This window comes from Somniosus microcephalus, chromosome 24 (genome assembly GCF_052327205.1).
Source record: "Somniosus microcephalus isolate GS21.2 chromosome 24, FLI_Smic_1.0, whole genome shotgun sequence".
NCBI classification, from domain to species: domain Eukaryota; kingdom Metazoa; phylum Chordata; class Chondrichthyes; order Squaliformes; family Somniosidae; genus Somniosus; species Somniosus microcephalus.
This window is the reverse complement of record NC_141010.1, coordinates 63790907-63811151: the sequence shown is the minus strand read 5'-3', so window position 1 is coordinate 63811151 and position 20245 is coordinate 63790907. Positions and strand designations below refer to the sequence as shown.

Sequence of the window (20245 nt, the reverse complement as noted above, 5' to 3'; positions counted from 1 at the left end):
CTGCAGCGGGTAGTCAAAACTGCCCAACGCATTACCAGCACCCGGCTGCCGACCATAGAGCACATCTACCAGAAACGCTGTTTACGGAGGTCACGGACCATCATCAAAGACCCTACCCACCCCAGCCACAGTCTGTTCGCCCTCCTGCCATCTGGGAGACGTTCAGATGCATTCGCACCCGAACGACCAGATTTAGGAACAGTTTCTTTCCCAGGGCTGTCATCCTACTGAACTCCACAAATAAACTCTAAAGCCTGCACATCTGCCAATGCACTTTATTATGGTTATGTTTATGTTAATGTATTACAAGCCAAATGAATGTTGAATGTTTAAATGTCTTAATCTAAATGTACACTCTCGGGAGCCGCAAGCCTACATTTCGTTGTACTGCACTTGTGCACTAACAATGACAATAAAGTTGATTATTATTATTATTATTATTATTATGTTCTGATTGGCTATAAAGGCCTCTCTGGGAGATCCCAGCAACAACGGTCAGTGCAGCGCAGGCTCAGCACCCGGCCGCTCTGGTTTTGGGGCCAATTTGACCCAGCGATAATTTTCGAGAACAGGTCGCTGTGGAATTTGTGTATACACGAGAGCAGGTCCATGCACAGGCTGATTTTACCAGGCCTCACCATCTTCAGACAGAGGAAGTGCTGAGAGCATTGTAAAGAAGACAAAGATGTTGTTTTGACTGTGCGATAGCGAATCACAGCCTGTTTTACATTTCTCACTGTTTTTATTTCCATTGACTTCCATTGGGGAAAGGTGAAAATGTTTTATAATTCGAACAAAGTCAAAATCTACTCCCAAAGACTCCAGACTATAAAATAATCCTTCAATTAAAAAGGGAAATAGCTGAACACCCAGTCCCAGAGTGTGAGAGGACAGTGTGTGACCCACTGTCCCAGAGTGTGAAAGGACAGTGTGTGACCCACTGTCCCAGAGTGTGAAAGGACAGTGAGTGACCCACTGTCCCAGAGTATGAAAGGGCAGTGTCTGACCCACTGTCCCAGAGTGTGAAAGGACAGTGTGTGACCAACTGTCCCAGAGTGTGAAAGGACAGTGTGTGACCCACTGTCCCAGAGTGTGAGAGGACAGTGTGTGACCCACTGTCCCAGAGTGTGAAAGGACAGTGAGTGACCCACTGTCCCAGAGTGTGAAAGGACAGTGAGTGACCCACTGTCCCAGAGTGTGAAAGGACAGTGTGTGACCAACTGTCCCAGAGTGTGAAAGGACAGTGAGTGACCCACTGTCCCAGAGTGTGAAAGGGCAGTGTGTGACCCACTGTCCCAGAGTGTGAAAGGACAGTGTGTGACCCACTGTCCCAGAATGTGAAAGGACAGTGTGTGACCAACTGTCCCAGAGTGTGAAAGGGCAGTGTGTGACCCACTGTCCCAGAATGTGAAAGGACAGTGTGTGACCAACTGTCCCAGAGTGTGAAAGGACAGTGTGTGACCAACTGTCCCAGAGTGTGAAAGGGCAGTGTGTGACCCACTGTCCCAGAATGTGAAAGGACAGTGTGTGACCCACTGTCCCAGAGTGTGAAAGGACAGTGTGTGAGCCACTGTCCCAGAGTGTGAAAGGACAGTGTCTGACCCACTGTCCCAGAGTGTGAAAGGACAGTGTGTGACCCACTGTCCCAGAGTGTGCAAGGACTGTGTCTAACCCTCTGTCCCAATCCCAGAATGTAAACCCTCCTGTCCCCCCAATGCTGTCCCCACACTTACCTGTCGCCCTTTTGACATCCGGAGAGTGAGGAGTTCCCTTCTGAGTGGGCGCAGGTTTGGGTGGGGTCTTTGAGGCAATGGTTCCTGGCATTCTGAGGCCAGATGGTGCCTGCGATCCTGGAGTCTTCCTTGTTTCTGGCACCTGCACAGAATCACAGCCTGTTAGTTGGAGTGAATAGCCGAGTCTCACAGTGACAGACACTCCATGTCTATTTACACAGAATCCATTTGTCTTCTGCGTGCTCCCCGACCCAGACTTTGTTGCTTTGAGAATGGTGAGGGCCAAGTTTACAGCTGGCTCTCCCTGTCTGGGGTATATATTGAGTGAGCTGGCTAGGCTGAATGGCCTTTTCTCGTTGCTATTCACACCATCAGCAGCAGTGTTTTATGCTGCGTGTTGTCTGGCCAGTTGACCCTGCTTCTCACAGGTGGCCCTCTGGAGAAAGGGGGTACAGGAGGCAGTACTGGTGTCAGTCCAGTCTTGACCCTGTCATTGCTGCAATGCCGAGAGCCCCTCTTTAAACTTGACCTTTGATGTGACCCCTTAGCTACATCTACCCACAATGAGAGCAGCAGTGAGGAAGCGCAACAGGAACAACTATGGCTGAGAATGAGCAGCATCTCCCTCCACGAGATGTTCCTCTCACGCTTTATAGCAAAGCGGATTGCAGAGCTGTATTGCGGTGCAGGGTGAGGGGCGGTTCACTGTTTGAGGACAGTTTCAGAGTGCTCTGATATCTACAATCCTCCAGGGAGTGGGACTAATCTCAGTCACCTCATTGCACCCAGATACCAGGCACACGGAGATTGATTGGAGACTGGGCACAGTGAGGTGCCTGCTGGAGCTGCGACATTGGGGACACACATGAGCAAATGTAGGGACCGAGGAGCAGCAGGCATGGGGCGGGGGTGGGTGGGGGGGTGTGGGGGTGGTGGTGTGATGGGCGGGGATGTGATTGGGGGGTTGATGGAGTGTGATGGGGGTGTGATGGGGGGTGTGATGGGGTGGAGGTTGATGGGGTGATGGGGTGGAGGGTGATCGAGGTGTGATGGGGGTTGATAGGGGTGTGATGGGGGGGTGGGTTTGACGTCTCAAAGCAGTAAGCACTCAGTAAAATGGAGATGGGAAACTGAGAAACCTGAAATGAGAAACACTACATGAAAGATGTGTCACGGAATAGAGTGAGGTAGTGGCCATCACGGAGTAAGTAGCTGATGTTGTGAAATGGGGGCCTTGAAACACTTCCATCAGCTCCAGAGAATTAACACAAATGAACTGAATGTGAAGCGGTTAAGCTGAGCTGTTGACATTTGGGTTTGGCTATTCCATCACTGCAGTTGAGAAAACGCCGCTAAGGACAAAGCCACAATGTGAGCCTTACCTTTGCTCTATGCTCCTTAGCTCCTGTACCGTCTTGGCTTGTAGTGGAGTGAGGTCTTTTGGGGGTGGAGACAAGGCTGGAAGGCTTGTTGCTACGAGCAGCAGCAGCTGTAGTAGGCCTCTTAGGAGTGGTGGAGGCTAGAGGCCTAGCTTTTGAGGTTTTTGCAGATGTAGGTGTGGAGCTCTTTACATGAAAATAAAATTCAAAATGGCAACACAAAATATAAATTCCATAAACCAAATAAAATTATGGTTAAAATAACGTTAAATAGCAAAACAAGAAATGAAAAGTGTGGATGCCGATGGGTTGATGGAATGCCAGAATGCTGAGCACCTTGTTTAGTGCTGTGTACTCTCACCTTGGTCTTGCTCTCGGGGCAGGCTGCCTGAGCCTTGGCTCCTTCTTCACCTGCAATAGGCACCTCAGCTAAAAACAGGGAACAAAACAAAATGGGTTCTCTCCGATTTCAAATGGGACAACAAAAGAGATCTGACTTAAGGCGGGTGCTGTGAGAAAGAGACAGGAAGCAGCAGGAAACCCCATCAAGGAACACTTTCTGCCTATAAACCCCACATCTTGCATCAGGCCCCACTGACTCCAAAAACACTTGGTTATAAGATGCTGAGTCCTCACAGAGATCAGAAAGTGAATAACCACCGACCCATCCGATTGTGAAACATTTTCACACAGACATTTATCACAAAGGGTGGTAGAGTGCTTCACTAGCTACTTGATCTGAGGATACTGTAGCTTTGTGTATATTGCAGCCCCTGTATATATTTTAGCTCCTGTGTATATTGTAGCCCCTGTGTATATTGTAGCTCCTGTGTATATTGTAGCTTCTGTGTATATTGTAGCTCCTGTGTATATTGTAGCTTCTGTGTATATTGCAGCCCCTGCGTATATTGTAGCTACTGTGTATATTGTAGCCCCTGCGTATATTGTAGCTCCTGTGTATATTGTAGCTCCTGTGTATATTGTAGCTCCTGTGTATATTGTAGCTCCTGTGTATATTGTAGCTCCTGTGTATATTGTAGCTCCTGCGTATATTGTAGCCCCTACGTATATTGTAGCTCCTGTTTATATTGTAGCCCCTGCGTATATTGTAGCGACTGTGTATATTGTAGCCCCTGCGTATATTGTAGCTCCTGTGTATATTGTAGCTCCTGTGTATATTGTAGCTCCTGTGTATATTGTAGCTCCTGCGTATATTGTAGCCCCTGCGTATATTTTAGCTCCTGTGTATATTGTAGCCCCTGTGTATATTGTAGCATCTGTGTATATTGTAGCTCCTGTGTATATTGTAACTCCTGTGTATATTGTAGCTCCTGTGTATATTGTAGCTCCTGTGTATATTATAGCTCCTGTGTATATTGTAGCTCCTGTGTATATTGTAGCTCCTGTGTATATTGTAGCTGCTGATGTAGCTCCTGTGTATATTGTAGCTGCTGAGTATATTGTAGCTCCTGTGCATATTGTAGCCCCTGCGTATATTGTAGCTCCTGTGTATATTGTAGCTCCTGTGCATATTGTAGCCCCTGCGTATATTGTAGCTCCTGTGTATATTGTACCTCCTGTGTATATTGTAGCTACTGTGTATATTGTAGCTCCTGTGTATATTGTAGCTCCTGTGTATATTGTAGCTGCTGAGTATATTGTAGCTCCTGCGTATATTGTAGCTGCTGTGTATATTGTAGCTCCTGCGTATATTGTAGCTCCTGTGTATATTGTAGCTGCTGAGTATATTGAAGCTCCTGTGTATATTGTAGCTCCTGTGTATATTGTAGCTCCTGTGTATATTGTAGCTCCTGCGTGTATTGTAGCTCCTGTGTATATTGTAGCTCCTGTGTATATTGTAGCTCCTGTGTATATTGTAGCTCCTGTGTATATTGTAGCTCCTGTTTATATTGGAGCTCCTGTATGTATTGTAGCTCCTGCGTATATTGTAGCTCCAGTGTATATTGTAGCTCCTGTGTATATTGTAGCTCCTGTGTATATTGTAGCTCCTGTGTATATTGTAGCTTTTGTATACTGCAGCCTGTGCATATTGTAGACTGTGTATATTGCACCTCCTGTGCACATTGTAGCTCATGTGCACATTGCAGCTTTTGTATATTGCAGATCCTGTGTATATTGTAGCCTTAGTGTATATTTTAGATCCTGTTTATATTGTAGCACATTTGTATTTTGTAGTCCTGTGTATATTGTAGATGTGCGTATATTGTAGCCATGTGTCTATAGTAGCTCCTGTGTATATTGTAGCTCCTGTGCATATTGTAGATCCTGTGTATATTTTAGACCCTGTGTATATTTTAGACACCATCTATATTGTAGCTCCTCTGTATATATTGTATCTCTTGTGTATATTGTAGCTCCTCTGTATATATTGTATCTCTTGTGTATGTTGTAGCTCCTGTGTATATTGTAGCTCCTGTGTATATTGTAGCTCCTGTTTATATTGGAGCTCCTGTATGTATTGTAGCTCCTGCGTATATTGTAGCTCCAGTGTATATTGTAGCTCCTGTGTATATTGTAGCTCCTGTGTATATTGTAGCTCCTGTGTATATTGTAGCTTTTGTATACTGCAGCCTGTGCATATTGTAGACTGTGTATATTGCACCTCCTGTGCACATTGTAGCTCATGTGCACATTGCAGCTTTTGTATATTGCAGATCCTGTGTATATTGTAGCCTTAGTGTATATTTTAGATCCTGTTTATATTGTAGCACATTTGTATTTTGTAGTCCTGTGTATATTGTAGATGTGCGTATATTGTAGCCCATGTGTCTATAGTAGCTCCTGTGTATATTGTAGCTCCTGTGCATATTGTAGATCCTGTGTATATTTTAGACCCTGTGTATATTTTAGACACCATCTATATTGTAGCGCCTCTGTATATATTGTATCTCTTGTGTATATTGTAGCTCCTCTGTATATATTGTATCTCTTGTGTATGTTGTAGCTCCTGTGTATATTGTAGCTGCTGTGTATGTTGTAGCTCCTGTGTATCATAGAATCATAGAAAGTTACAGCATGGAAGGAGGCCATTTCGGCTCATCGTGTCCGCGCCAGCCAACAAAGAGCTATCCAGCCTAATCCCACTTCCCAGCTCTTGGTCCGTAGCCCTGCAGGTTAGAGCATCTAAAGTGCACATCCAAGTACTTTTTAAATGTGGTTAGGGTTCCTGCCTCTACCACCCTTTCAGGCAGTGAGTTCCAGACCCCCACAACCCTCTGGGTGAAGAAATTTCCCCCCAAATCTACTCTAAAACTCCCATTAATTATTTTAAATCTGTGACCCTGGTTTTTGATCTCTCTGCTAAGGGAAATAGGATCTTTCTATCCACTTTATCTATACCCCTCATAATTTTATACACCTCAATAAGGTCTCCCCTCAGCCTCCTCTGTTCCAAGGAAAACAAACCCAGCCTATCCAGTCTTTCCTCACAGCTAAGATTCTCTACTCCCAGCAACATTCTTGTAAATCTCTGAACCCTCTCCAGTAGTCACATCTTTCCTGAAATGTCTGCACGCAGTAATCTAGCTGAGGCCTATTGTAGAATATTGAAGCCTGTGTATACTGTAGCCGCTGTGTATATTGTAGCTTTTGTGTATATTGCAGCACTGTGTATATTGTAGCCCCCGTGTATTTTGTAGATCCTGTGTATATTCTAGCCCCTGTGCATATTGCAGATCCTGTGTATATTCTAGCCCCTCTGTATATTGTAGCTCCTGTGTATATTGTAGCACCTGTGTATATTGTAGCTCCTGTGTATATTGCAGCTCCTGTGAATATTGTAGCCACTGTGTATATTGTAGCTCCTGTGTATATTGTAGCACCTGTGTATATTGTAGCTCCTGTGTATATTGCAGCTCCTGTGTATATTGCAGCTCCTGTGTATATTGCAGCTCCTGTGTATATTGTAGCTCCTGTGTATAATGAAGACCCTGTGTATATTGTAGCTCACGTGTATATTGCAGCTCCTGTGTATATTGTAGCTCCTGTGTATATTGTAGCTCCTGTGTATATTATAGCTCCTGTGTATATTGTAGGTCCTGTGTATATTGTAACTCCTGTGTATATTGTAGCTCCTGTGTATATTGTAGCTCCTGTGTATATTGTAGCCCCTGAGTATATTGTAGCTCCCGTGTATATTGTAGCTCCTGTGTATATTGTAGCTCCTGTGTATATTGTAGCTCCTGTGTATATTATAGCTCCTGTGTATATTGTAGCTCCTGTGTATATTGTAGCTCCTGTGTATATTGTAGCTCCTGTGTATATTGTAGCCCCTGAGTATATTGTAGCTCCCGTGTATATTGTAGCTCCTGTGTATATTGTAGCTCCTGTGTATATTGTAGCTCCTGTGTATATTGTAGCCCCTGAGTATATTGTAGCTCCTGTGTATATTGTAGCTCCTGTGTATATTGTAGCTCCTGTGTATATTATAGCTCCTGTGTATATTGTAGCTCCTGTGTATATTGTAGCTCCTGTGTATATTGAAGCTCCTGTGTATATTGTAGCTCCTGTGCATATTATAGCTCCTGTGTATATTGTAGCTCCTGTGTATATTGTAGCTCCTGTGTATATTGAAGCTCCTGTGTATATTGTAGCTCCTGTGTATATTGTAGCTCCTGTGTATATTGTAGACCCTATCTATATTGTAGCACCTTTGTATATTATAGCTCCTGTGTATATTATAGCTCCTGTGTATATTGTAGCTCCTGTGTATATTGTAGCTCCTGTGTATATTGTAGCCCCTGTGTATATTTTAGCCCGTGTATATTGTAGATCCTGTGTATATTGTAGCCCATGTGTATATTGTACCTCCTGTGTATATTGTAGCTCCTTTGTATATTGTAGACCCTGTGTATATTGTAGCTCCTGTGCATATTGTAGACCCTGTGTATATTGAAGCTCCTGTGTATATTGAAGCTCCTGTGTATATTGTAGCTCCTGTGTATATTGTAGCCCCTGTGTATATTGTAGCTCCTGTGTATATTATAGCTCCTGTGTATATTGTAGCTCCTGTGTATATTGTAGCTCCTGTGTATATTGTAGCTCCTGTGTATATTGAAGCTCCTGTGTATATTGTAGCTCCTGTGTACATTGTAGCACCTGTGTATATGGTAGCCCCTTTGTATATTGTAGAGCCTGTGTATGTTGTAGCTCCTGTGTATATTGTAGCTCCTGTGTATATTGAAGCTCCAGTGTATATTATAGCTCCTGTGTATATTATAGCTCCTGTGTATATTATAGCTCCTGTGTATATTGTAGCTCCTGTTTATATTGTAGCTCCTGTGTATATTGTAGCTTCTGTGTATATTGTAGCTCCTGTGTATATTGTAGCTGCAGTGTATATTGTAGCTCCTGTGTATATTGAAGCTTCTGTGTATATTGTAGCTCCTGTGTATATTGTAGCTCCTGTGTATATTGTAGCTTCTGTGTATATTGTAGCTTCTGTGTATATTGTAGCTCCCGTGTATATTGTAGCTGCAGTGTATATTGTAGCTCCTGTGTATATTGTAGCTTCTGTGTATATTGTAGCTCCTGTGTATATTGTAGCTTCTGTGTATATTGTAGCTCCTGTGTATATTGTAGCTCCTGTGTACATTGTAGCTCCTGTGTATATTGTAGCTGCAGTGTATATTGTAGCTCCTGTTTATATTGCAGCTCCTGTGTATATTGTAGCTTCTGTGTATATTGTAGCTCCTGTGTACATTGTAGCTCCTGTGTATATTGTAGCTGCAGTGTATATTGTAGCTCCTGTTTATAATGTAGCTCCTGTGTATATTGTAGCTTCTGTGTATATTGTAGCTCCTGTGTACATTGTAGCTCCTGTGTATATTGTAGCTCCTGTTTATATTGTAGCTCCTGTGTATATTGTAGCTCCTGTGTATATTGTAGCTCCTGTTTATATTGTAGCTCCTGTGTATATTGTAGCTTCTGTGTATATTGTAGCTCCTGTGTATATAGTAGCTCCTGTGCCTATTGTAGCTCCTGTTTATATTGTAGCTCCTGTGTATATTGTAGCTCTAGTGTATATTGTAGCTCCTGTGTATATTGTAGCTCCTGTTTATATTGTAGCTCCTGTGTATATTGTAGCTCTAGTGTATATTGTAGCTCCTGTGTATATTGTAGCTCCTGTGTATATTGTAGCTCCTGTTTATATTGTAGCTCCTGTGTATATTGTAGCTTCTGTGTATATTGTAGCTCATGTGTATATTGTAGCTCCTGTGTATATTGTAGCTCCTGTGTATATTGAAGCTCCTGTGTATATTTTAGCTCCTGCTTATATTGTAGCTCCTGTGTATATTGTAGCTTCTGTGTATATTGTAGCTCCTGTGTATATTGTAGCTTCTGTGTATATTGTAGCACTGTGTATATTGTAGCCCCTGAGTATATTGAAGCTCCTGTGTATATTGAAGCTCCTGCATGTAATGTAGCTCCTGTGTATATAATAGCTATTCACCATATATATTAATGATCTAGACAAGGGAATTGGATGTAATATCTCCAAATTTGCAGATGACACAAAGTTGGGTGGACATGTGTGCTGTGAGGAGGATGCCAAGAAACTACAGTATGATTTGGACAGGTTAGTGATTGGGCAGAAGCATGGCAGATGCAATATAACGTGGATAAATGTGAGGTTATCCACTTTGGTGTCAAAAACAGGAAGGCAGATTATTGTCTGAATGGCAATAGATTGGGAGAAGGGGAAGTGCAATGAGACCTGGGTGTCCTTGTGCACCAGTCGCTGAAGGTAAGCATGCAGGTGCAGCAGGTGGTTGGCAGGAATGACGTATGAGGAGAGATTGGGTCGATTGGGCTTGTACTCGCTGGAGTTTAGAAGAATGAGAGGGGAACTCATTGAAACTTATAAAATTCTGGCAGGACTGGACAGACTAGATGCAGGGAGGATGTTCCCGATGGTCTGGGAAACCAGAACCAGGGGTCACAGTCTAAGGATAAGGGGTAGGCCTTTTTGGACAGAAATGAGGAGGAATTTCTTCACCCAGAGAGTGGTGAACGTGTGGAATTCTCTACCACAGAAGGCAGTAGAGGCCAATTCATTAAATATAATAAAGAAGGAGTTGGATATATTTCTTAAGGCTAAAGGGATCAAGGGGTATGGGGAGTAAGCAGGTACTGGGTACTGAACTTGGATGATCAGCCATGATCGCATTGAATGGCAGAGCAGGCTCGAGGGGCTGAATGGCCTACTCCTGCTCCTATCTTCTATGTTTCTATGTATATTCTAGCTCCTGTGTATATTGTAGCCTGTGTATATTGTAGCTCCTGTGTATATTGTAGCAGGTGTATACAGGATCGGACAAAGTCAACATGGATTTAGAAAAGGTAAATCGTGCTTGACTAATCTACTGGAATTTTTTGAGGATGTAACTGGTAGAATAGATAAGGGAGAACCAGTGGATGTGGTGTATTTGGACTTTCAGAAGGCTTTCGATAAGGTCCCACATAAGAGTTAGCATGTAAAGTTAAGGCACATGGAATTGGGGGCAAGGTATTGACTTGGATAAAGAACTGGTTGGCAGACAGGAAGCAAAGAGTTGGAATAAACGGCTCTTTTTCTGAGTGGCAGGCAGTAACTAGTGCGGTGCCGCAGGGATCGGTCCTTGGACCTCAGCTATTCACAATATATATAAATGATCCATACGAGGGAACTAGATGTAATATCTCCAAGTTTGCAGACAACACAAAGCTGGGTGGGCATGTGTGCTGTGAGGAGGATGCCGAGAAACTCCAGTATGATTTGGGCAGGTTGGGTGATTGGGCAGAAGCATGGCAGATGCAGTATAATGTGGATGAATGTGAGGTTATCCACTTTGGTGTCAAAAACAGTAAGGCAGATTATTATCTGAATGGCAATAGATTGGGAGAAGGGGAAGTGCAACGAGACCTGGGTGTCCTTGTGCACCAGTTGCTGAAGGTAAGCATGCAGGTGCAGCAGGCGGTTAAGAAGGCAAATGGTATGTTGGCCTTCATAGCGAGAGGGTTCGAGTACAAGAACAAGGATGTCTTGCTGCAAATAACAACAGAAAATGCTGGAAAAACTCAGCAAGTCAGGCAACATCCGTGGAGAGAAATTTGAGTTGACGTTTCGGGTTTGACCCTTCTTCAAAACTGCTTGCTGCAGTTGTACAGGGCCCGGGTGAGACTACACCTTGAGTATTGTGTGCAGTTTTGGTCGCCTTATTTGAGGAAGGATGTTCTTGCCATGGAGAAAGTGCAGCGAAGATTCACCAGACTGATACCTGGGATGGCAGGAATGACGTATGAGGAGAGATTGGGTCGATTGGGCTTATACTTGCTGGAGTTTAGAAGAATGAGAGGGGATCTCATTGAAACTTATAAAATTCTAACAGGACTAGACAGACTGGATGCAGGAAGGATGTTCCCGCTGGCCGGGGAGTCCAGAAACAGGGGTCACAGTCTAAGGATAAGGGGTAAGCCATTTAGGGCAGAGATGAGGAGGAATTTCTTCACCCAGAGAGTGGTGAACCTGTGGAATTCTCTACCACAGAAGGCAGTAGAGGCCAATTCATTAAATATATTCAAGAAGGAGTTGGATATATTTCTTAAGGCTAAAGGGATCAAGGGATATGGGTAGAAGGCAGGAACAGGGTACTGAATTTGGATGATCAGCCATGACCTCATTGAATGGCGGAGCAGGCCCGAGGGGCCGAATGGTTAACTCCTGTTCCTATCTTCTATGTTTCTATGTTTAGCCACTGTGCATATTGTACCTCCTGTGTATATTGTCGCTCCTGTGTACATCGTAGCTCCTGTGTATATCGTAGCTCCTGTGTATATTGAAGCACCTGTGTATATTGTCACTCCTGTGTATATAGTAGCTCCTGGGTATATTGTAGCCCCTGTGTATATTGTAGCTCCTGTGTATATTGTTGACCCTGTGTGTATTGTAGCTCCTGTGTGTATTGTAGCTGCTGTGTATAGAATTACATAGTCACAGAATTGTACAGCAGAGAAGGAGGCCACTCGGCCCATCAAGTCTGCGCTGGCTCTTTTTAACAGTGAGTGCATGACGGACTCCCCAATCAATCATGTCAAGTCCCTGTTGTGTTTCTTCGCTATGATTAGAAGTCAGTTTCTGCTGCCCAGGTTCTTACCCCATGGACATAGAGCGGAGTTAATTTGTTCTCTGATAGGTTTGTGTCTGCAATCACGTTTCACAGTGGTGAGTGACTCCTGCCCTGTATAACGTACTAACTGTCCCGTTACTCTGTATACTGGCTGGAGCACGTGGTTGGGTATTTTTGAGTGGGATGTGCAGCATCTCTACAGCATAAAGCAGATATCAATCGTCCATTTTAAATAAAATGTCGCTTCTGCCACTTATTCCATCTGGAGATGTTCATTAGTTAGTCAGGATTCCAAGCAACTCTTATCATCAGCTAGCAACAGAACACAAGTCTTGACACAGCCGCTACCACTCCCCCCTCCCCTGCTCCACATTGTCCGATCCCCCCTGCCCAGCCCGTCTCCCCTACACTGCCCCATCCCCCTGTCTCCCCTACACTGCCCCTTCCCCCTGTCTCCCCTACACTGCCCCATCCCCCCGTCTCCCCCACACTGCCCCATCCCCCCGTCTCCCCTACACTGCCCCTTCCCCCTGTCTCCCCTACACTGCCCAATCCCCCTGTCTCCCCTACACTGCCCAATCCCCCTGTCTCCCCTACACTGCCCAATCCCCCTGTCTCCCCTACACTGCCCAATCCCCCTGTCTCCCCTACACTGCCCAATCCCCCTGGCTCCCCTACACTGCCCCATCCCCCTGTCTCCCCCACACTGCCCAATCCCCCTGTCTCCCCTACACTGCCCCATCCGCCCGTCTCCCCTACACTGCCCCATCCCCCTGGCTCCCCTACACTGCCCCATCCCCCTGTCTCCCCCACACTGCCCCATCCCCCTGTCTCCCCTACACTGCCCCATCCGCCCGTCTCCCCTACACTGCCCCATCCCCCTGGCTCCCCTACACTGCCCCATCCCCCTGTCTCCCCCACACTGCCCCATCCCCCTGTCTCCCCTACACTGCCCAATCCCCCTGTCTCCCCTACACTGCCCCATCCCCCTGGCTCCCCTACACTGCCCCATCCCCCTGTCTCCCCCACACTGCCCAATCCCCCTGTCTCCCCTACACTGCCCCATCCGCCCGTCTCCCCTACACTGCCCCATCCCCCTGGCTCCCCTACACTGCCCCATCCCCCTGTCTCCCCTACACTGCCCCTTCCCCCTGTCTCCCCTACACTGCCCCATCCCCCCGTCTCCCCCACACTGCCCCATCCCCCCGTCTCCCCTACACTGCCCAATCCCCCTGTCTCCCCTACACTGCCCAATCCCCCTGTCTCCCCTACACTGCCCAATCCCCCTGGCTCCCCTACACTGCCCCATCCCCCTGGCTCCCCTACACTGCCCCATCCCCCTGTCTCCCCCACACTGCCCAATCCCCCTGTCTCCCCTACACTGCCCCATCCGCCCGTCTCCCCTACACTGCCCCATCCCCCTGGCTCCCCTACACTGCCCCATCCCCCTGTCTCCCCCACACTGCCCAATCCCCCTGTCTCCCCTACACTGCCCCATCCCCCGGCTCCCCTACACTGCCCCATCCCCCTGTCTCCCCCACACTGCCCCATCCCCCTGTCTCCCCTACACTGCCCCATCCCCCGGCTCCCCTACACTGCCCAATCCCCCTGTCTCCCCTACACTGCCCAATCCCCCTGGCTCCCCTACACTGCCCCATCCCCCTGGCTCCCCTACACTGCCCCATCCCCCTGTCTCCCCCACACTGCCCAATCCCCCTGTCTCCCCTACACTGCCCCATCCGCCCGTCTCCCCTACACTGCCCCATCCCCCTGTCTCCCCTACACTGCCCAATCCCCCTGTCTCCCCTACACTGCCCCATCCCCCTGGCTCCCCTACACTGCCCCATCCCCCTGTCTCCCCCACACTGCCCAATCCCCCTGTCTCCCCTACACTGCCCCATCCGCCCGTCTCCCCTACACTGCCCCATCCCCCTGTCTCCCCTACACTGCCCCATCCCCCTGTCTCCCCTACACTGCCCCATCCGCCCTACCCTGCTCCAGTTCGCCCAAACACTGCCCCTTCCCCCGTCCTGCCCCGTCTCCCCTACGCTGCCCCTTCCCCCTGCCCAGCCCCTGTCTCCCCCGCATTGCTCCTGCCCCCCTGCCCTGCCCCTGTCTCCCCTACACTGCCCCTATCCCTCTTACCCTACACATACCCTATTTCACTGTCCCTACTCGCCCCCTCCTCGGGGACCTGATTTCTTTCAACAGTGACCAGCCATTGCTGGAAGCTGCTGTCAGTCACAGCATCTCACTGTCTCTGTGCTTTTGAGTCTCTGAGCCCTTGGTTCAGTGAGGTGATTCCACCTGAATCATTAAGAAGGGTACTCTCGAAATGGCGGAGACTGCCCTGAACCTCCGCCTTCGTCACATTCCCGCGACTGGCACTAACACCCACACTCTCTACATTCCGCTTTCCTTTCTTCTTGCTGCCAGACTTTTATTTTGTCTCTGGGTGACTGGAGTAATCGCGGTTCTTTGCAAACTCAACGGATTAAAAGCTACTGCTGTAAAATGTAACCCAAAGTACAAGATGTGTTTTTACATCATGGGTATCACTGTGAGGAGGCACAGAAAGAACAGGTGAAGGGCACAGGACATGACGGTCACACATGCAATAATACATCATGCAGCAGGAGATCTGTGAGAAGAAGCAATTGGAGTTTGAAGCCAAGAGTGAGAGTGTGAGGCAGCAGTTCAGGATTGGCGAGCTCCAGGCAGCCAAAAGAGGCAGCAAGAGGCAGCGGGACATGTTGTGTTTGCTCGAGAGAGAGAGAGAGAGAGAGAGAGAGAGAGCAAGAGAGAGAGAGGGTGCTGACAGGACAGAGAGAGAGCCACAAACCTTTCGCTGCTGACACAGGCAGATCTTCTTCACGCTCACTTCTCTGGGTTCCATGTGACTGGGCTTGGAGAGGCCTCCCTGCTCCGTCCCAAGTGGCTGGCTGGGGCTGATGGACTTCAACCTCTTCCACCGGAGTCGCTGCTTCGTGCTCGACAGCTGCCGACTGGTCTTCCTCACCCAACTCTCTGAATTCAGCATCTCCCAGACCCTCCACACCCTCGCTGTCTTCAGTTGGCCTTGGCCATGCAGTAGCTTTTATGTCAGACTCAGCCTCTTGAATATTCTCTTCAGTCAGGGTCACCTCTGTTGATTCCCCTGCATCATCTCCAGTAACCATGTCCAACGCTTCAGTGTCCTCAGGAGGAAGTACTTTCATTTTATGCTCCATGCTCTCAGTCAGCTCCAGGCCCACGGTCTGTTCTGAGGCTGGTGGAACTACGTGAGCCATATCGAGAGGTCCTTGTTCCACACTGATGTGTCTCTCTTCAAATCCGAAACATGCTGCTGTCAGCGCAGACACATCCGCAGCTACTTCTAATGCCTGGGGACTGTCCAGAGTGAGCAGTGCCTCCTCACCGACTGAAGGGGTCATAGCCACGACCTCCTCAGTCCACACAGTGCTCAGGGTTACGAGCGGCTCCTGAAGAATTGGACTGGTTTGCTCATTCGGGCCTATCTCGGCCCCAATCCTCTCGATGATGCTCTGCTGCCTGTAGCTCTGCTGAACTCCAACAAAGGACAGAGCTTGCTCCTCTCCTTCTGTTGTTAGGGAAGTAAATGCCGTAATTCAGCAAAGAAAACAAAATCCGGTGAAACTCTGACAAAGGGAAAGCAAAGCAGCCAGCGGGCAACATCAACAGAACAGAGAGGCGACAAACACATCCCATGTTGCCAACTGCTGTCAGGATACAAAGGTGCTCAATTAAAGAACAACTGGCTCTTCTCAAAATGAAAAAGGCAGGAGTGGCTATGCAATGAGCTGCATCTTCATTGCTCCATCCAGCTCCTTCCCCACTCCTCCTGGCTTTGCATCCTCTTCCTGCTAGAAGGGCTTGGAGAACATGACGGCAGCTCCGAGAAACAATCGGGCTTCTTCCCAGAAAGAGGAAGTGGAATTGAAGGACAAAGCAGCCCGCAGGCTCCTCGTGCAACTCCTCGAGGCTAGGCCGAGGACTGGAGGCAGCCCCCTTACCCATCAGCCTTTGCAAACATTTGTCATAAAATGGTGGTGGGGTCAAAGTACAAGACAAATAACACATAGAATGGAATCAATGGATAAACAAAGGGACAGACAATGATCACATTCAGTCCCGAGAACAAACAATACATTTAGTGATTTAGTGCTTGGTAAACAAGCATCCCCACAGACACCGCTGCTTCCCGCAGACACTATAAACCCAGACACTGCAACCCCGCAGATGCTGTAAACCGACAGACACTGCAACCCCGCAGACGCTGTAAACCCACAGACACTGCAACCCCGCAGATGCTGTAAACCCACAGACACTGCTCCCTGCAGACGCTGTAAACCCACAGACACTGCTCCCTGCAGACGCTGTAAACCCACAGACACTGCTCCCTGCAGACGCTGTAAACCCACAGACACTGCTCCCTGCAGACGTTGTAAACCCACAGACACTGCTCCCTGCAGACACTGCAACCCCGCAGATGCGGTAAACCCACAGACACTGCTCCCCTCCGCAAACACCACTCACCGTACACACTGAAAATCTGCAGAAACCGCACCCCCCACCCCCACAGACACCGCTTCTCCCCGCAGACACCATTGCTCCTCGCAGACACTGATCAGTCCAGACACTGATCCCCACAGACACTGCTCCCCACAGACACTGCTCCCCCCAGACACGGCTCCCCCCAGACACTGCTCCCCCCAGACATGGCTTCCCACAGACACTGCTCCCCCCAGACATGGCTCCCCACAGCCACGTCTCCCTACCAGACACTGTTCCCCACAGACACGTCTCCCTACCAGACACTGCTCCCCACAGACACTGCTCCCCCCAGACACGGCTCCCCACAGACACGGCTCCCCACAGACACGGCTCCCCCCAGACACGGCTCCCCACAGACACTGCTCCCCCCAGACATGGCTTCCCACAGACACGGCTCCCCCCAGACACGGCTCCCCACAGACACTGTTCCCCACAGACACGGCTCCCCCCAGACACGGCTCCCCACAGACACGGCTCCCCACAGCCACGTCTCCCTACCAGACACTGTTCCCCACAGCCACGTCTCCCTACCAGACACTGTTCCCCACAGACACGTCTCCCTACCAGACACTGTTCCCCACAGCCACGTCTCCCTACCAGACACTGTTCCCCACAGACACGTCTCCCTACCAGACACTGCTCCCCACAGACACTGTTCCCCACAGACATGGCTTCCCACAGACACGGCTCCCCCCAGACACGGCTCCCCACAGACACTGTTCCCCACAGACACGGCTCCCCCCAGACACGGCTCCCCACAGACACTGCTCCCCCCAGACACTGCTCCCCCCAGACATGGCTCCCCACAGACACGTCTCCCTACCAGACACTGCTCCCCACAGACACTGCTCCCCCCAGACACTGCTCCCCCCAGACACGGCTCCCCACAGACACGGCTCCCCACAGACACGGCTCCCCCCAGACACTGCTCCCCCCAGACATGGCTTCCCACAGACACTGCTCCCCCCAGACATGGCTCCCCACAGACACTGTTCCCCACAGCCATGTCTCCCTACCAGACACTGCTCCCCACAGACACTGCTCCCCCCAGACACGGCTCCCCACAGACACGGCTCCCCACAGACACGGCTCCCCCCAGACACGGCTCCCCACAGACACTGCTCCCCCCAGACATGGCTTCCCACAGACATGGCTCCCCCCAGACACGGCTCCCCACAGACACTGTTCCCCACAGACACGGCTCCCCCCAGACACTGTTCCCCACAGACACTGCTCCCCCCAGACACTGCTCCCCCCAGACATGGCTCCCCACAGCCACGTCTCCCTACCAGACACTGTTCCCCACAGACACGTCTCCCTACCAGACACTGTTCCCCACAGACACGGCTCCCCACAGACACGGCTCCCCCCAGACACTGCTCCCCCCAGACACGGCTCCCTACCAGACACTGTTCCCCACAGACACTGCTCCCCCCAGACACGGCTCCCCACAGACACGGCTCCCCACAGACACTGTTCCCCACAGACACTGCTCCCCCCAGACACGGCTCCCCGCAGACACTGCTCCCCCCAGACATGGCTCCCCACAGCCACGTCTCCCTACCAGACACTGTTCCCCACAGACACGTCTCCCTACCAGACACTGTTCCCCACAGACACGTCTCCCTACCAGACACTGTTCCCCACAGACACGGCTCCCCACAGACACGGCTCCCCCCAGACACTGCTCCCCACAGACAGAGCTCTCCTGTAGATAAAGGTCTCAGGATCTGTAGGGGAGGCACACCATACGTTAGCCTATTAACCTGGCAGTAGGAACGGTTTGAATGAAGAAGGTGCAGTCCATTTGAGAGGGAGTTGCAGGACGTTTACCCACAAACAGAAGGGATGATTTGCGCACAGTCATGACCTTAAATGAAAGTGCCCACACACTCGCTGACCTTCAATAGGCGTTGAATGAGTTTGGGAATTCCCTTCCATTGAGGAGGTTGAGCAGGACTACATCTGTTGGAGCGGGGGCTGTGGGCCGCAGTGCAGCTTATTCTGAATGGCTGCTCCTGTAATAAGCTGGCTCAGGCCTTACAGAGATGATTGATCACTGACGCTGGGAGTGCTGGCCTGTGTGATTAACGTACATTAAAGCTCCCTCTTAAACTAAACCCTGCCATTAGCACTAAAGGCTGTTATTTCCTTACGATTGATCTGATTGTTTTAAGTATCTCCCAGCCAGCCACTCTGCCATCCTGTCCGGGGAAAGTGTCTCCAGCCATCGGATAACTGTGTGAATGGTGAGGAGGTGCTGTCTGCCCAGTGGGGTGGGGATGATCACTGGGCAAGGCTCGCTAACTCTCCATCATTTATTAGTGCAGGCGTCACATTAAGAATACTGCTTCGCCAGACTCTTGTCTTTTGTTCTTTGTGAACTCCCAGTCCCTGTCCTCCACAGACCTGCAGACCCGCAGTGTGTTGAAATCAAGACCCATCGCACTGTCTGCGATACACACTGAAGGATTAAGAAATGTGTACGGTTTTCACATTTGCACGTTTGCACCAGAAAAACTCGCATTTCAGTTTTGACCTCCATCCTCGCATTGCAAATACTGGGAGATAAATTGCAGGTTTGGTACAATAGAACCACAGAGCAGTACAGCACAGAAGGAGGCCATTCGGCAATCCAGTTAGTCCCACTCCCGCGCTCCTACCCCGCATCCCTGCAATCCCTTCTTCAAATATTTATCCAATTCCCTTTTGAAGACTACTATTGAATCTGCCTCCACCGCCCTATCAGGCAGCGCGTTCCAAATCCTAACCACTCGCTGCGTAAAAAAGTTTTTCCTCAAGTCGCCTCTGGTTCTTCTGCCAATCACCTTCAATCTGTGCCCTCTGTTTATCGACCCTTCAGCCACTGGAAACAGTTTCTCCTTATTTACTCTATCTAAACCCTTCATGATTTTGAACACCTCTATCAAATCTCCTCTTAGCCTTCCCTGCTCCAAGGAGAACAACCCCAGCTTCTCCAGTCTAGCCACGTAACTGTAATCCCTCATCCCTGGAACCATTCTAGTAAATCTCTTCTGCACCCTCTCCAAAGCCTTCACGTCCTTCCTAAGCAAATAGCTAAACAAATCTGACTTAAAGATACATGGTCCAGTAGCCTCGTGGTTCTGGTCCTGGATTTGCAGCACAGAGATGGTGATTTCAAATCTCACCAAGGCAATTTATGTTAAGTGAATTCAGCAAATCTGGTAATCTGTGGCCTGGCACCAAAAAATTACCAAGAGTTCTGCTGGATTGTCGTAAAAACCTAACTGGCTCATTAATGTCCTCCTGGGAACTGGCCACAGCTAATGGGTCTGGGCCTACAGGTGACTCCAGTCCCGCACTATGTGGCTGACTGTTAATGCCCTCAGGCACCGGGGATAGACAATAAATGCCTGCTTGTCAATGTCACACACCTCCCAAGGATGGA

At 49.0% G+C, this 20245-nt stretch overlaps 1 protein-coding gene across 6 annotated transcripts in view; it reads right to left on the bottom strand.

Moving 5' to 3' along the window:
• The window catches only part of maptb (microtubule-associated protein tau b), a 709263-nt gene that overhangs the window by 346028 nt on the left and 342990 nt on the right, over positions 1-20245 (bottom strand). For 5 of the 6 annotated variants that reach the window (XM_085966675.1, XM_085966677.1, XM_085966674.1 and 2 more), the window contains exons 5-8: positions 15083-15841; positions 3474-3541; positions 3116-3298; positions 1734-1875 (exon numbers count right to left, since the gene is read on the bottom strand). In XM_085966675.1, coding sequence (XP_085822801.1) covers positions 1734-1875; positions 3116-3298; positions 3474-3541; positions 15083-15841 — 1152 coding nt within the window. The remainder of the gene's footprint in view (positions 1-1733; positions 1876-3115; positions 3299-3473; positions 3542-15082; positions 15842-20245) is intronic. The other variant, XM_085966678.1, reaches the window with a different exon arrangement.